Here is a 15600-nt window from a genome sequence, read left to right as displayed (position 1 = left end):
GTCTCACTCTAGCACAGGCTGACCTGAAATTCACTATGTAGTCTCAGGGTAGCCTTGAACTCATGGTGATCCTCCTACCTCTGCTTCCCCAGTGCTGGGACTAAAGGTGTGTGCCACCACGCCTGGCTTCCCCCTCCCTTTTTTTGTAATTGAGAAGAGAGTAAGAATGGGCAAGCCAGGTCTCTAGATACTGCAAATGAACTCCAGAAACTGGGTCCTTAGGCTTTGTAGGCAAACACCTTAACTGCTAAACCTTCTCTGCAGCTCCTAAAATTATTTTTATTTATTTTCTTGGAAGCAGAGAGTCTGAGCATGCCCTTGTACCAGGGCTTCCTGCCATTGCAAGCTAACTACAGATGTATGCGCCACTCTGTTCATCTAGCTTTATGTGGGTACTGGGGAAATCTAACTCAGGCTTTGCAAGTAAGCACCTAAGCCACTGAGCCATGTTCCAGCCCATATCTCTTATGTTCTTTACTTTTCCTGTTTTTTTTTTTTTAATTGTTTTTCAATTTAGGGTCTTTCTCTAGCTTAGGCTGACCTGGTATTTGCTATGTTGTCTCAGGGTGGCTTCGAACTCATAATAATCCTTCTAATTCTGCCTCCCAACTGCTGGGATTAAAGGCATGTGCCAGCACACCTGGCCTATCTGTTTTTATATTTCTTTCTTGAGGTAGGGTCTCACTCTGGCCCAGGCTGACCTGGAATTCACTATGTCATCTCAGGGTGGCCTCGAACTCTAGGTGATCTTCCTACCTCTGCCTCCCAAGTGCTGGGATTAAAGGCATGCGCCTCCACGCCTGGCTTTGTTTTTGTTTTGCTTTGTTTTTTGTTTTTTCGAGGTAGAGTCTCACTCTTGCCTAGGCTGACCTGGAATTCACTATGTAGTCCCAGGGCGATCTTCCTACCTCTGCCTCCCAAGAGCTGGGATTAAAGGCATGTGCCACCACGCCCAGCTTTTTTTTTTTTTTAATACTTAAAAATATTTACGTATTTGAAAGAGAGAGAAACAGGAAGATAGAGTAGAGAAAGAATGGGTGCTCCAGGGCCTCTAGACACTGTAAATGAACTCCAGACCCATGTGCCAGAATGTGCATTTGCTTTATGTGGGATCTGGGGAGTTGAACCTGGGTTCTAAGCCTTCACAGGAAAGCACCTTAACTGCTAAGCCATCTTTCCAGCTCCATTTTTCCATCTACTGTCAGATCATTAGATTAAATGTAAAGCAAGTGACTGGAGGAAAGGGTTACTGGTAGAAGGTAAGATTTGAGAACTTTTAGGAACATGTAAGAGTCTGTTAATAGTATTTTCTATGTCTGGACAGACAAGTCAGAAGATTGTCACTTTGAAAAAGAGATGATCAAGGTCATAATCACAGCCTAGGGACTTGTCTGGAAATCAGCCTGACTCCCCCCCCCCCCCCATAGTGCATGTGTGGATAAGGAAACATTACGCAGAGAGAGGTCTGAAGCTGTGAAATGGTTCTTGTTTAGTGACTTTTAGGATATAGAAGAAGATGTTTGCTTCCAAATTGTCCAGGGGGACAAAGTCCCCATATAGTAAGAACAATTCTCCTGAGTCATTTTGAATAATTGTTCTTTGCAGTTAGGGTCTCGCTCTAGCTCAGGCTGACCTGGAATTCACTATGAAGTCTCAGGGTGGCCACAAACTCAAGGCAATTCTCCTACCTCTGCTTTCCAAGTATTGGGATTAAAGGTATGTACCACCATGCCCAGCAGATAGATTTCCCTCTGGTTTTTTTTTTTTTTTCTTTTTTCCAAGGTAGGGTCTTGCTCTAGCCCAGGCTTTCCTAGAATTCAGAATGTGGTCTCAGGGTGGTCTTGAACTCACAGTGATCCTCCTACTTCTGCCTCCCCAGTGCTGGGATTAAAGGTGTGCACCACCATGTCCAGCTTAGTTTTTTTTTTCATTTTCATTAATGTTTTGGCGGTATCAGGAACCTTGCTGGCCAACAATTCACTGGAAAGTATTCCATTCCTGGCACTGAAAATTTTCTTTTTAAATTTTTTTTGTTCATTTTTTATTTATTTATTTGAGAGTGACAGACAAAGGGAGAAAGGCATATAGAGGGAGAGAGAAAGGATGGGTGCGCCAATGAAAATTTTCTAGTGATATTCTATGGCTCTTGTGTGTTTAATTGTCCAAAACAGTAGATTTTTGTATTACTTATTTATATCCTTGTAGATTTTGTTTAGCTCTCCCTCCACCTTTCCTTTACTCAGTCTCTTCCCCTGACATCATTTAGTTGCTTTTTAAAATTATTTATTTATTTATTTGAGAGCGACAGACACAGAGAGAAAGACAGATAGAGGGAGAGAGAGAATGGGCACGTGAGGGCTTCCAGCCTCTGCAAACGAACTCCAGACGCGTGCGCCCCCTTGTGCATCTGGCTAATGTGGGACCTGGGGAACCGAGCCTCGAACCGGGGTCCTTAGGCTTCACAGGCAAGTGCTTAACCGCTAAGCCATCTCTTCAGCCCCATTTAGTCGCTTTTAACCCCCATTAATCTGTTCTTACATATATACGATACCATCCTATTAAGTCCCCCTCCCTCCCTTTCTAGTCCTTTTATATCTCCCTTCTAGCTTACTGGCCTCTGCTGCTGCGTTTTCTTCCTACTCACGCAGAAGTCTAATCATTTGTAGTTAGGATCCACATGAGAGAGAACATGTGATGTTTGGCTTTCTGGGCCTGGGTTAACCTCAGTATAATCCTTTCCATATCCATCCATTTTCCTGTAAATTTCATAACTTCTTATTTATTTTTTTGAGATAGCATCTCTTGTAATTTATCCTGGCCTTGTACTGGTAATCTTGTGTTTTTTGTTTTTGTTTGTTTGGTTTTTTTTTTGTGTGTGTGTGTGTTGTGTATGTGTTTGAGGTAGGGTCTCACTCTAGCTCAGGCTGACTATGTTTTCTCAGGGTGGCCTCAAACCCACAGTGATTCTCGTACCTCTGCCTCCCAAGTGCTGGGATTAAAAGTGTGCTCCACATTGCTCCCTGGGTTGCAAGAGGGTCCCTGCTCCAAGCACCTGACCCAGGTTTCGGCACCAAATGTTAGGAAAAGAGGGAAATAAAATGAAAGAAAAGATTCAACTCAATAGCTGAGGCAGGTTTATTCCCAGAAAGCCTGAGAAGGCCTTTGACCAGGCAAGATCAGAAGCAACTTCTCTCACAGATGAGGGGACACTTATGGGACAGTGGGGACATTAGAATTCTTTAATTGTAGGGCAGTCCACCTTGCTTTGGGGTTTGGGCCACACCAGAGAAGTGATAATTACGAGGGGTGGTTTGAGTCACTCTTGGGAAACAGAGAATTATAATAAAATGGCAATCAGAGTCCAAAAATGGAGACATTCTGCTTCTAGCAGTATCCAAAACTCTGCCAACAGCTGAATGGACAGATCGTTACAGTTACATTTATTCACTGGAATAGCATCATCATCTAGAAGGGACATACCACAACTGCATCTGATAGACAAACAGAGAAAAATCAGCAAAGCAGAGAAAAACTGATGAAATCAAAGGTTGTTCCTTTAGGGCTGGAGAGATGGCTTAGTGGGTAAGGTACTTGCCTGCAAAGCCAAAGGATCCAGATTTGATTTCCCAGGACCCCTGGAAGCCAGATGCACAAGGAGGCACATGTATACAGTTTCTTTGCAGTGGCTGGAGGCCCTGGCAGGCACATTCCCTCTCCTTGCCTATTTTTCTCTTTCTTTCTCTCAAATAAATAAAAATAAAAATGAAAAATAAGCAAAAAAAAAAAAAAAAAGTGTGCTCCAAGCTGGGCATGGTGGTGCACGCCTTTAATCCCAGCACTTGGGAGGCAGAGGTAGGAGGATCACTCTGAGTTTCAAAAAAAAAAAAAAAAGAGCCAAGAGCCAGGCGTGGTGGAGCACACTTATTTTTTTCTTTTTTTCTGAGGTAGGGTGTCACTCTAGCTCAGGCTGACCTGGAATTCACTATGTAGTCTCAGGGTGGCCATGAAATCCTCCTACCTGTGCTCCTCAATGCTGGGATTAAAGGGGTATGCCACCATGCTTGCCTAAGATTGGAAAATTTTTGAGCAGGTAATGTCTAGATTTCATAGTTACAGTGACAGGGAGAAAGAATCTTAACCTAGGTGATTTCTTGCTTTGTCTTCTTGATTTTCAAGGCACAGCCATTTCTAACAAACTCTTTCACTTTTATTTATAGGTGGATCTTCCAACACATCCTTGCTTAGTTTTTAAGAATAAAGTCATCATAAGACCTCATGCCACAGAAGAGATAAAAATACTTTTTATTCCCTGCGCTCCTGGGATTTTCAGATGCATGTTCAGTGTTGCTTCTTGGCCATTTTCAGCAGATGTGGAGACAGTGGTCCAAGCAGAAGCTTTGGGAAGCAGAGTCATTCTCACTGCTGTTGCTGAGACTCCTGCTGTTGAGGTAACGATGTTTTGCCATAGCTGACATTTTAATGATGGCTGCTTAACCTTAGATGTAATATTTAGGGAAAAATGAGTTTATGGACAGATATGTCATATACTGTCTCAAGCTAAATATTACTTCTTAATATCTCCTATTTATTTATTTACAGAGAGAATGGGTAAGCCAGAGCCTCTGGCTACTACAAACAGATTCCAGATGCATAGGCCACCAAGTGCATCTGGCTTATGTGTGTCCTGGGGAATCAAACCTGAGTCATTAGGCTTTTTTTTTTTGGGGGGGGGGCTCTTTTTGAGGTAGGGTCTTACTTTAGCCCAGGCTGATCTGGAACTCTGTAGTCCCAGGCTGCCCTTGAACTCACAGTGATCCTCCTACCTCTGAGTGCTAGGGTTAAAGGCCACTATTTTTGGTTTCACAGTATACATTTTTTAAAAAGAATTTATTTATTAGAAAGAGGGAGGGAGACGAGGATAGAGGGACGGTGAGACAGAGAGAGAGAGAGGGAAAGAGAGAGAGAGAAAGAATGAGAATAGGTGCCCCAGGGCATGTAGCCACTGCAGTTGAACTCCAGATATGTGCACCATATTGTGCATCTGGCTTAGATGGTATCTGGGGAATTGAACCTTGGTCCTTAGGCTTTGTGGGCTAGCACCTTAACAACTAAGCCATCTCTCCAGGCTCTCATTATAGTTTTTAAAAAATTTTTTACTTTATTTTAGAGAGAACCAGAGAAAGAGATTGGGAGAGAGAATTGGTGTGCCAGGGCCTCAGCTACTGCCATTTAACTCCAGATGCTTGCACCACATAGTGGGCATTTGTGACCTTGGATTTACCTTACCTTTGTGTGTTTGGCATATGTGGGATCTGGAGAGTGGAACATGGGTCCTTAGGCTTCACAGGCAAGCGTCTTAACCACTAAGCCGTCTCTAGCCTCATTATGCCTTTTGTTGTTTTTTCAAGGTAGGGTCTCTAGTTCAGGCTGAGCTGGAATTTACTACATAGTCTCTAACTCATGGCGATCCTCCTACCTCTGCCTCCTGAGTGCTGGGATTAAAGGTGTGCGCCACCATGCCCGGCCCATTATGCCTTTCTATAGCAACTATTTAGTAACTTCCTTTAGCAGCTTCTGTTCTAGGACACAGGAGAGGAAGTTCAGCTTGCAGCTGTTCTCAGGAACTTAATGATACAATTTGTTGCCATTTAATTCATTTTACTAATTCTTCTGTGCTTACTGTTGTCAATGTGAATGCTGTTGATATTTTGGGCTCAAAAATTATTCAGGGATAGGCTGGAGAGATGGCTTAGTAATGAAGGCACTTGCTTGTGAAGCCTTAAGACACAAGTTTGATTCCCCAGTACCCATGTAAGGCCAGATGCTCAAGGTGGCACATGCATCTGGAGTTCCTTTGCTGTGGCTGGTGGCATAGGCATGCCCATTCTCACCCTTCTTCCCTTTCTCCCTCTCGATCTGCCTTTTTCTCTTTCTCTAGAAAATAAGATAAAATATTTTTTAAAAAATTCTTCAGGGAGTTGGGACCTATCTTGATTAGTGTAGGATGTTCATTCCTTTCCCTGGCCTTTTGGAATAAGGAACACCCCTTTCCCCAGTTCAGACAATCAAAACTGTACATTCTTGGGTTTACTGTTGAAGAACACTGAGAATGAACGTTATTGCAAGAATCCCCGGGATGTCTCCTTCCCATGGCCAAACTGAGAAGAGGGAATGCTACTTTCCCAGCCGCCACTTCAGCACATCACCTAAGGGCCCTTCCTCACAGGGCAGTTTCCCTCTTCCTGTAACTCTTAAAAGTCTCCCCTCTCCCTCTCTTCTTTCTTGCTCCCACTGGCCCACACACTCCCCTCTTTTGCTTGCCTCCTCTTCCCGATCTCTCCCTTTCTCCCTCTGATGCTTTCTGGATCCAATTCCTTTTTTTTTCTCTATGGCTTTGGATTCTGCCGGTCATTGCTGGCACTAAAGTAAATTTCTTGGGCCTAAAATAAAAAGCAATTTGTCTTGGTTCTCTTATCCTGAACCCCAAACCTGACCGTTGACTATTTTTTTGGTATATGAGTATGTTCAAGGCTTTGGAACCTGATTAATTGACTTACATTCTTATAGCAGATGTTAAAAAGTCAGAACTTTGCAATACTTGAAAGTTGCTACATCATGAGTGGCTCCCCTCAGTGGTATTTGGCTGTGTAAAGCACTAGGTCCCAAAAAGTGGCCTAGTAGACTCCCCTGACAAACTTTAGAACAAGTGATGTTTGTTTCTGAGCTTTGGGTTGAACACACTAAAGGACTTCTCAGTGTGAACCAGACTACTTAAAGTTGTCATTTCTTTTTATCCTTTTTTTCCCCTGAAGTCTGTTTTGTCTTACATGGATCTTTTGATGGCGTCGTTTGTTTACTAATTTTCTATCTCTAACAACTTTTCATTATGTCACCTAAAAGTTCAGCCAATTTTTTTTCCTTCCTTTCCATGTGTACTGTGCTGTAAATTACTTGGGAGCATACTGCCGAAATACAGAGACATGCATAAGTGCAAGGAGGCTTGCAAGGCCCCCCTGAGTCTCCACCATGGTCTAAAGCCAAGCTTTCCTGTTCCTACATACAATCCCTCCATGTGCACTCGTCCCTGGGCAGGCTTCCTGTTGTTTCCCTGAGAGTGTCTAAATAGGTTTTTAGGCCTCTTCTAGGAAACACACTTTGAATTTCAAGGTTTTATGCATGGAGGCCACGTTTCATTCCAGTCTGGACAAGGAACTTGAAATACTCCTTTCTAACAGTATAAAAGTTAGACTACCTTGGGTTTTAATGAGGACCCCAGATCTTTGGGAGTCTTCATGGATGTCAGGTGCCACTTGTTAATCTGCCTTTGGTTTCCTTGTTGGTTGTTTTGTTGAGCAAAGAATAAAGTGAAATAAAACGTGTTTTAAATATTGTGCATTTCATATGTGTGCCTATGAGGGTCTATTAGGTTGTCCTCCAATGTTTAAAGATATAAAGTCTGTTATATAGGAACTTGTTTTAAATTTCTGATACATCTTTTTTGACATTTTAAATATTTTCACGGTACTGGAATGAACCTGAAATTGCCAAGGTACTTGTGATAATTGTGACAGGAATTAAGAAAATCATATTCTAATGGTAGATGTCATTCAAAGGAGATTTATGGTATGTAAAACCATCAACTCATCTTAAGATCTCATAGTTTTTTCAGTGTAGCAGCTGCCACTTTGCTTTATTCTATAGTGTATTTGGTACATCAAAAATATATAATGTTTAGTTTTGTAGAAAATAAGCAGTTGTAAAATAGTCTGGAAAAACCTAGATTAAGTTTACCTATAATGCTAATAACTCTTAATTTGTGGCTAAAAGAGGCAATAATATGCACATAACTTATTAATTAATAGATCACTTTTCACAAGTCAGTCATTTGTTTTTCATCCTTAGGTAGAAACAGAAAAGAAAGGAGTCCTTGATTTCGGTGACTTGACTTATGAAGGCTGGAAGGCTCTTCCACTGAAACTCATTAATCGGACGCATGCTGCCATACCGGTCAGACTGATTATTAATGCTGTAAGTACCAGCACAGATGCCAGACTCCCTGCAGAGTACGTCGATTGGTTAGTTTCCTGTTTCTGATGCGGATCCTTCTGTTTCTGAACAGAATACGTCAGCCTGGCGCTGCTTCTCCTTTTCCAAGGAGCCCATCCACACATCCCTGAAAGCCGCTCCCTATGCGGGTGTGATTGCTCAGCTAGTGGCCCCATCTGTCGTCAGCCATGTGATGCCTGCCAGCTATGATGGGCAGGTAGGCTGAGTCAATTGAAAAACTAATTTGAAATTAAAGAGGAAGTTATGTTTTCAAGCTGGTTTTACCTTATCAAGATTGAAATCTCAATACTAATATATTAAAATTTTTGTTTCTCATTTTATAGGATTCAGAATTTCTGATAATTTGGGTTCTTTTCCATAGTCCAAAGAAACGAGTCTCTTCCTCAGGTATTTTATCTTCACTTTGTGGGAATTGTAACCTGTGACCAAGCAAACTGAAAATTTAAAGCTTATCTTATTGTGCATTAAATGTGAATATTTAGGGTAATTTGTCAAGAATTCTGTGTTTAGAAAATTGTGCTGATATCATGATCTTTTGGGTCAAATCTGTGTAAGTGTAGGTAATCTAAGCAAGTGCCACAGAAAACCCATTTTGTCTCTGCCTTTCTCTGTCAAGTTGTTTCTTTTCCTCTTTTAATCCTTTAAAAGTCTATTGCTACCTTCTTTTATGACCCTTTAAGCACATTGTGTTGATCCACTGGTGAAATTTGGGATTGATAAACTCTTTGGTCAGTGAAGTAAAAGAGTGAACTTTTGTAGAGATTTTAGACCCAGCAGAAGAGTTCTTGGCGAAAGTGGATATAGAAGTGGACAGCCCGAACCCTACTCCAGTCCTTAGAAGTGTGGGTCTTCGAGCCAGAGCAGGAATAGCTAGGATTCATGCTCCCAGGGACTTACAGGTACCCTCAACTCTGTCTCTGTTTCTTTGTGCTCAGGTTGCTATTACTTTAACTGTGACAATTTTTTAATTACATGTTTTTCCCTACCCTCTAGACTGTGCATTTGTTGGCCAGCATGAATTCCTCAGCCAAGCAGCATTTGCCTTTGAAAAATGCGGGGAATATTGAGGTTTATTTAGATATCAAGGTAAGACTTCCTGGGAAAGCACTGTAGTCTCTCTTCTGCCTCCTGCTTTCTGGTGGCTAATGTGCTGCCTACCTTGTCTGGGGGCCATGAGGATTAAACTCATGCCTTACCAAGACTGTAAAAGCTGGGGGCTTCACTAGTCTGAAATATGTTCTGTGATTAATGTTGAAGCCTAATGCTTTGAATAGAAAACCCAGAAATCTGATTAGTGTCTGGGTCGTCTGTGTTGACTAGACAAGAGTGGCCTGCATGTGTAGGCTTTATTGCTGAGATCCCTGTGTGAATGAATGTCAGGGTAGTTGTGACCTGCAATTTGAGATGGCCTAGCAGATAGCTTTGGGATGGAGGAAGAATTATCCTTTGAAAGGTAGAGAGACAAATTAGGACAGTGATGGACAGGAGGAAAGAGCACATATCATATCCTAGTAAATAAGAAAGGCAGAAATACCCGAGAGAGAGCCATGCACATGGGAGCCAGCATTAAATGGTTATTATATAATTGCTTAGGTTTCAGAACAAGGAAGTCATTTTTCAGTGGACCCAGAGAGTCTGTTCCTCAAGCCTGGAGAAGAACATGAGGTGGTTATTTCATTTACACCAAAGAATCTCAATCCCACAGCCTGTGAGGAAAGGTAATATGAAGATATTTATAATGATAAGTCTTTACTCATCTCAGAAAAAAGTAGCCACTTGGTTAAGGTATTCTTCTCTTCCAGCCTGAATATGCAAGTGCATGTTTTACTTCACCTCATACGTGATTTTAGTTTTCTGTTTTTAAATTTTTTTGTATGTATATATGTATGTATGTATGTATGTATTTGAGAGAGAGAGAGAGAGAGAGAGAGAGAGATGAGAAAGAGGCAGAAAGAGAGATTATATGGGCACTCTAGCTTCTAGGCACTGCAGACAAACTCCAGGCGCATCTGCCACCTTTGTCATCAGGCTTTATGTGGGCACTGGGAAATCAAACCTGGGTCCATTAGGCTTTGCCTTAACCACTAAGCCATCTCTCCAACCCCTCATACATGATTTTCTTTCTTTTTAAAAATGCTTTATTATTTATTGATTTGACAGAGAAAGGGAGGGGGAGAGAGAGAGAGAGAGAGACAGAGAGAGGAAAGTTGGGCATGGTGTGAGAACGACCGCCATCCAGAGGAGAGGGCCAATTCAGAACATTGCCTTGCTATCACTAAAGCTGTGTGGTACTGCCTGGCATGTACCTCTGTGGGACTTTTTTTTTTAAAGAAAACATTTACGTATTTATTTGACAGATAAAGAGGGAGAGAGAGAAAGAGAGAATGGGTGCATCAAGGCCTCCAGCTACTGAAAACAAACTCTAGACACATGTGCATCTGGCTAATGTGGGTCCTGGGGAATTGAACCAGGTCCTTTGGCTTTGCAGGCAAACGCCTTAACTGCTAAGCCATCCATCTAACCCTCATACATCATTTTCTTTGTTACCAAAAGCCTTCTTTTAATCTAGCTGAATGGAAATTAAGAAATTGCTGTTTTCATATATATTCAGACCAAAGTAAATAATGTAACATAAATTTTGATGTTTCTCATTAACTTTTTCTTTTCTTCCTGGAAATATTTACTTGGCCTTGTCATTTTATTTATTAATTTAGGCCTATTATCCAGTCCTCTAGGCTTATGACATTTTTACACTAAATCATTAGCAAATAATAATTTTCAGTCATCACGTGAACACTCTTAGAAGCTGAGTGCATAAGCATAGCTTATAGCATACCTCAGAGGCATGATTGCTTTCCCCAGTTTGGGCTGAACAGTGATGGCATCTGAGTAGTCTGTTGTTGGAAACTTGCAGAAAAGGTGCCCAGTGTGAAGACTTCTGTCTAACTTGCTTGCTTTCAATCATGCTGGGATAACTCCTTCTGGGAAGCTTATTTAGACTCCTCAAATTCCTCATGGATAGTTTTCTTGTAGCATTGTTAACTTGTTGTTGTTCTGCCATGTAGACATTATTGTGATTGTCTCTTATTTCTGTGTTTTTCTCTGGAACATTTTAAGCTCTAGAGACAGGAATGTCATTGTATTTATTGTTATTGCCCACACAGTTTCTTGGATAGGTTGTGCATGAGTGTCAAAACAACTGAAGACATTTGACTTAATACTTTCTTCTTTATTAGGACCTTGAAAATACTTGTGCAGCCATTTGGACCTCAGTATGAAGTAGTATTAAAAGGCCAAGTCAGTTCTTCTGGAAGTAAACTTCTGCCACCTGAACCGTCCTCTTCAGATACTCCATCAATTTTGTCCAATAAGCAGTTTCTGACTTGGGGAGGTGTACCCCTTGGCAGAACACAGTAAGTGTGCACCAACTATCTGAGAATGCTGACAGTTTGCTTTTAATTATTTAATGTTACTCCTTCAAGTATTACTTATTATAGCATTATTAGTTTTTTTTTTCTTTTCAAATTTTTTTAACAACTTCCATGATTATAAAAAATATCCCATGGTAATGCCCTCCCTCCCCCCACTTTCCCTTTGAAGTTCTATTCTCTGTCATATACCGTCCCCTTCTCAATCAGTCGCTCTTTTATTTTGATGTCATGATCTTTTCCTCCTATTATGATGGTCTTGTGTAGGAAGTCAGACACTGTGAGGTCATTGTGTGTCTGGGAGGAGCATGTTGTAAGGAGTCCTACCTTTCCTTTGGCTCTTAAATTCTTTCTGCCACCTCTTCTGCAATGGATCTTGAGCCTTGGGATGACCTGTCAGTTGATGAGAGTGGGGTGTTGAAGTCACCCACTACCACTGAGTTTGGTGTTATCTGTGACCTTAGTTCTAATAGCATTTGTTTGATGAATTTGGGAGCCCCCATGTTAGGTGCGTATATATTTAGGATTGTAATGTCCTCCTGTTGGAGTGTGCCTTTAATCAATATAAAGTGACCTTCCTTATCTTTCTTAACTAATGTTGGGCTGAAGTCTGCCTTGTCAGATATTAGGATAGTAACTCCTGCTTGTTTTCTAGGCCCATTTGCTTGAAACACCGCTTTCCAACCTTTCACCATAAGATAGTGTCCATCCTTTGTAGAAAGTTGGGTTTCTTGGAGGCAACAAATTGAAGGATCCTGCTTTTTAACCCAGTCTGCAAACCTATGTCATTTGGTTGGGGCATTGAGGCCATTGATATTAAGAGATATTATTGAGAGGTGTGTAATTTTGCCATTTTTTGTAGTTCTTCCGGTTTTACCTTTGCTCTTTTGTGTTAACTAGTATTTGAGTATTGTTTTTTCCAGGTTCCTTATATGTGTGCTTTTCTTTCTCTTCAGTGTGGAGGATTCTTTCAAGTATTTTCTGTAGAGCTGGTTTTGTCTTCAAATACTCCTTTAGCCTGCTTTTGTTGTGGAATGTCCTTATTTCTCTGTCTATTTGAATGGATAGCTTTTCAGGATAAAGTAACCGTGGTTGACAGTTGTTATCTTTCAGAACTTGGAATACATCACTCCAAGCCTTTCTGGATTTTAAAGTTTGTGTTGAGTAATCTGCTGTGATCCTGATAGGCTTGCCTTTGTTGGTAACTTGATTTTTCTCTCTAACTGCTTTCAATATTTTTTCTTTGGTTTGTGTGTTTGGAAGTTTGATTATATAATATGGCGAGGAGAGGTTCTTTCCAGGTTTTGTCTGGTTGGTGTTCTAAAGGATTTCTGTATCTGCATTGGCACCTCTTTTTCAATTTGGGGGAAGTTTTTGTCTATGATTTTGTTGAAGATGCCTACTATGCCTTTGGAGTGAAATTCTTCTCCTTCTACTATGCCCTGAATTCTTACGTTTGATCTTCTCATAATGTCCCGAATTCCCATTCATACTTTCCTATTAGTTTGTCTTTCTCTTTGTTGGGCTGTATTAGATCTGCCACCTGGTATTCTAACTTAGATATTCTGTCCTCTCCTTCATCCATTCTACTGGTGAGATTTTCTACAGAGTTTTTTATTTCATTAACTGTAATTGCTAGTAATTCTGACTGTTTTTTCTTTATTATTTCTATTTCCTTATTTATGTCTTGTATTGACCTCTTTATTTCATTAAATTGGTGTCCTATGTCTTCTTGATTTCTTTGATTTCCTCTTTCATTCCCTTGATTTCTTCTTTGACTTCTTTGAACATATTTATAATCATTCTTTTGAAATCTTTTTCAGGCATTTCCTCTATCTTGTTCTCACTGGAGATCATTTCTGATGCATTAATACTTTTTGGTGGATTTATATTGTCTTTATTTTTGGTGTTTCTTGTGTTATACATATTTTTGCATCTTGGATTAAGTTAATGCTTGGGTTTTTTAGCCAGCTGGGTATTCTTAGCTGTATCAATTGATTTGATGTTATATATTTTCAGGGTAGGAGCTTAAGGTGCTAGGTGTGGCTCTCAAGACTCTCAGAGTATCTACAAAAGTGACCCTAGGTATTGGGTTTGCCTGCTATGAGAGTATTCAAGTAGGCTGAGTGAAACAAAATACAGGCAGATTCTAAAATTTAACTAAACAATGTACACTTTCAATGAAAAAACAGCACAGACTATACAGACTATATACCTCACTTTTAAGTAGAAGAGTGCATTTTGCTGGGGAATTTTTGGCCTTTTCTCCCCTAGACTGCTTTGGCATGGTTCCTATGGTGCCATCGTAACCGTAAGTCTAAATTTTTTTAATTTAAATTTTTTATTTTTTTATATTTGTGTATTTACAAGCAGAGAGAGAAATACAGAGAAGAGAGATAGGTACAGAGAATTGGCTTTTCAGGACCACTAGCCACTGCAAACAAACTCCAGAAGCATGTGCCACTTTTTGTATCTGGCTTACATGGGTTTTGCGGAATTGGACCTGGGCTGTTAGGCTTTAGCTGGCAAGCACCTTAACCACTAAGCCATCTCTCCAGCCTTAAATTAATTAATTAATTTATTTATTTATTTATTTACTGTGCTGAGGACCAAACTCAGGGCCTTGCACTTGCTAATAAGCAAGTGCTTATCCACTGAGCTAAATCTCCAACCCCTAATTTTTCTGTTTTTTCAAGGCAGTCTCACTCTAGCTCAGGTTGACTAAGTGACTTAACTCTATAGACCCAGGCTGACCTTGAACTCATGCTGATCCTACCTCAGCCTCCCCAGTGTTGGGATTAAAGGTGTGTGCCATGACACCTGGTTTAGGGACTTGAGAGGTCCATCTTCCAGAGATTGGGCTTCCAAATCTGGCTGGGCATGGTGGCAGAGGTAGGAGGATCTCCATGAGTTCAAAGCTAGCTTGAGACTACATAGTGAATTCCAGATCAACATGGGCTAGAGTGAGACCCTACTTTAAAACCCCTCTCCCCAAGAAAACTGTAATTTATTGAATCTCAAACAAAGAAAAACCCCAAACAAAAAAATACACTGAACAGCAATTGCTACATCCAAGTTCCTAGCACTTTTTCCCATTTGATGTTTCCATGTGGCATGGATGCAGGACACCTCAAAAGTATTTTAATGAGGTTTGTCAAATCCATGTTGTTTGGTGGTAGTACTAGATACTTTTAATGAATGTTATTGAAACAGCGCTGTAAACCTTTCTCTTAACTACGTGTGATGTTACAGGTAAAATATCCCCCATAGACTCATGGCTTTTTTTTTTTTTTTTTTTTCCCCGAGGTAGGGTCTCATTCTAGCCCAGGCTGACTCATGACTTTTTAAATCTCCAGTTGGTGTCACTGTTTGGGAAGGTTGTGGTACCTTTAGAAGGTGAGCCTTGCTAGAGGAAATGCGTCACTGGAGGTGGTCCTTTGAGCTGTTACAGCTTAGCCCTGCTTGCTCTCTCTACTTCCTTTATGCTGATGTGACTGTGTGAGCCTGCTTCCTTCCTGCTGTCCTTTTTCCCACCATGATTGAGACCCTCTGAAATAAAGCCACAATCAACCCTTTCCTTCCTTAAGTTGCTTCAGGTTGGATATTTTGTCTCAGTAATGCATAAATAACTGATGGACTTGGCTTTTGACAAATACTGACTGGCACCAAGTTTGAGATAATGTTCCATATGGTTAGCTGCATGTCCTGTACTTTAACAGTTCAGGTGAGATAGAATTAAGATTGAAAGATACCAAAGGGCTGAGTGAGGCATATGCTTATGAAGGAAGGTTTTCAAGCTCTCTACAGGTTATTTGAGTAGTATCTGGATGACAAGATTTTCCTCAAAGCATTTAATTTTGGTCTGTTCTAATAAATGTACAAATAGTTAATTGAGGGTCTAAGTTTTGTGCTGTAGAATGTGGCCAACGTAATTTAACTGTTTAGTTCAGTTATCAATGGATAAGTTAAAAAGAATAGGCTACCAGGCCCACTATAGCTCAGGCAATAATCAGATGAGGGGTCAGAAAGATTTTAAGAGTCACAACGTGGGCAGAAATAGCCCAAGGCACAGTCTCCTCCTATCTTACAGGAACTGACTGAGGTC

At 40.8% G+C, this 15600-nt stretch overlaps 1 protein-coding gene across 4 annotated transcripts in view; it reads left to right on the top strand.

The window, feature by feature from the left end:
- The window catches only part of Cep192 (centrosomal protein 192), a 117406-nt gene that overhangs the window by 62047 nt on the left and 39759 nt on the right, over nt 1-15600 (top strand). For all 4 annotated transcript variants that reach the window (XM_045143083.1, XM_045143084.1, XM_045143081.1 and 1 more), the window contains exons 22-29: nt 4218-4448; nt 7903-8028; nt 8120-8263; nt 8391-8454; nt 8827-8966; nt 9061-9153; nt 9661-9785; nt 11304-11480. In XM_045143083.1, coding sequence (XP_044999018.1) covers nt 4218-4448; nt 7903-8028; nt 8120-8263; nt 8391-8454; nt 8827-8966; nt 9061-9153; nt 9661-9785; nt 11304-11480 — 1100 coding nt within the window. The remainder of the gene's footprint in view (nt 1-4217; nt 4449-7902; nt 8029-8119; nt 8264-8390; nt 8455-8826; nt 8967-9060; nt 9154-9660; nt 9786-11303; nt 11481-15600) is intronic.

The sequence above is a fragment of the Jaculus jaculus genome, chromosome 2 (genome assembly GCF_020740685.1).
Source record: "Jaculus jaculus isolate mJacJac1 chromosome 2, mJacJac1.mat.Y.cur, whole genome shotgun sequence".
NCBI classification, from domain to species: Eukaryota; Metazoa; Chordata; class Mammalia; order Rodentia; family Dipodidae; genus Jaculus; species Jaculus jaculus.
The sequence above is the reverse complement of the archived record's forward strand: the minus strand, read 5'-3'. Positions and strand labels throughout refer to the sequence as shown.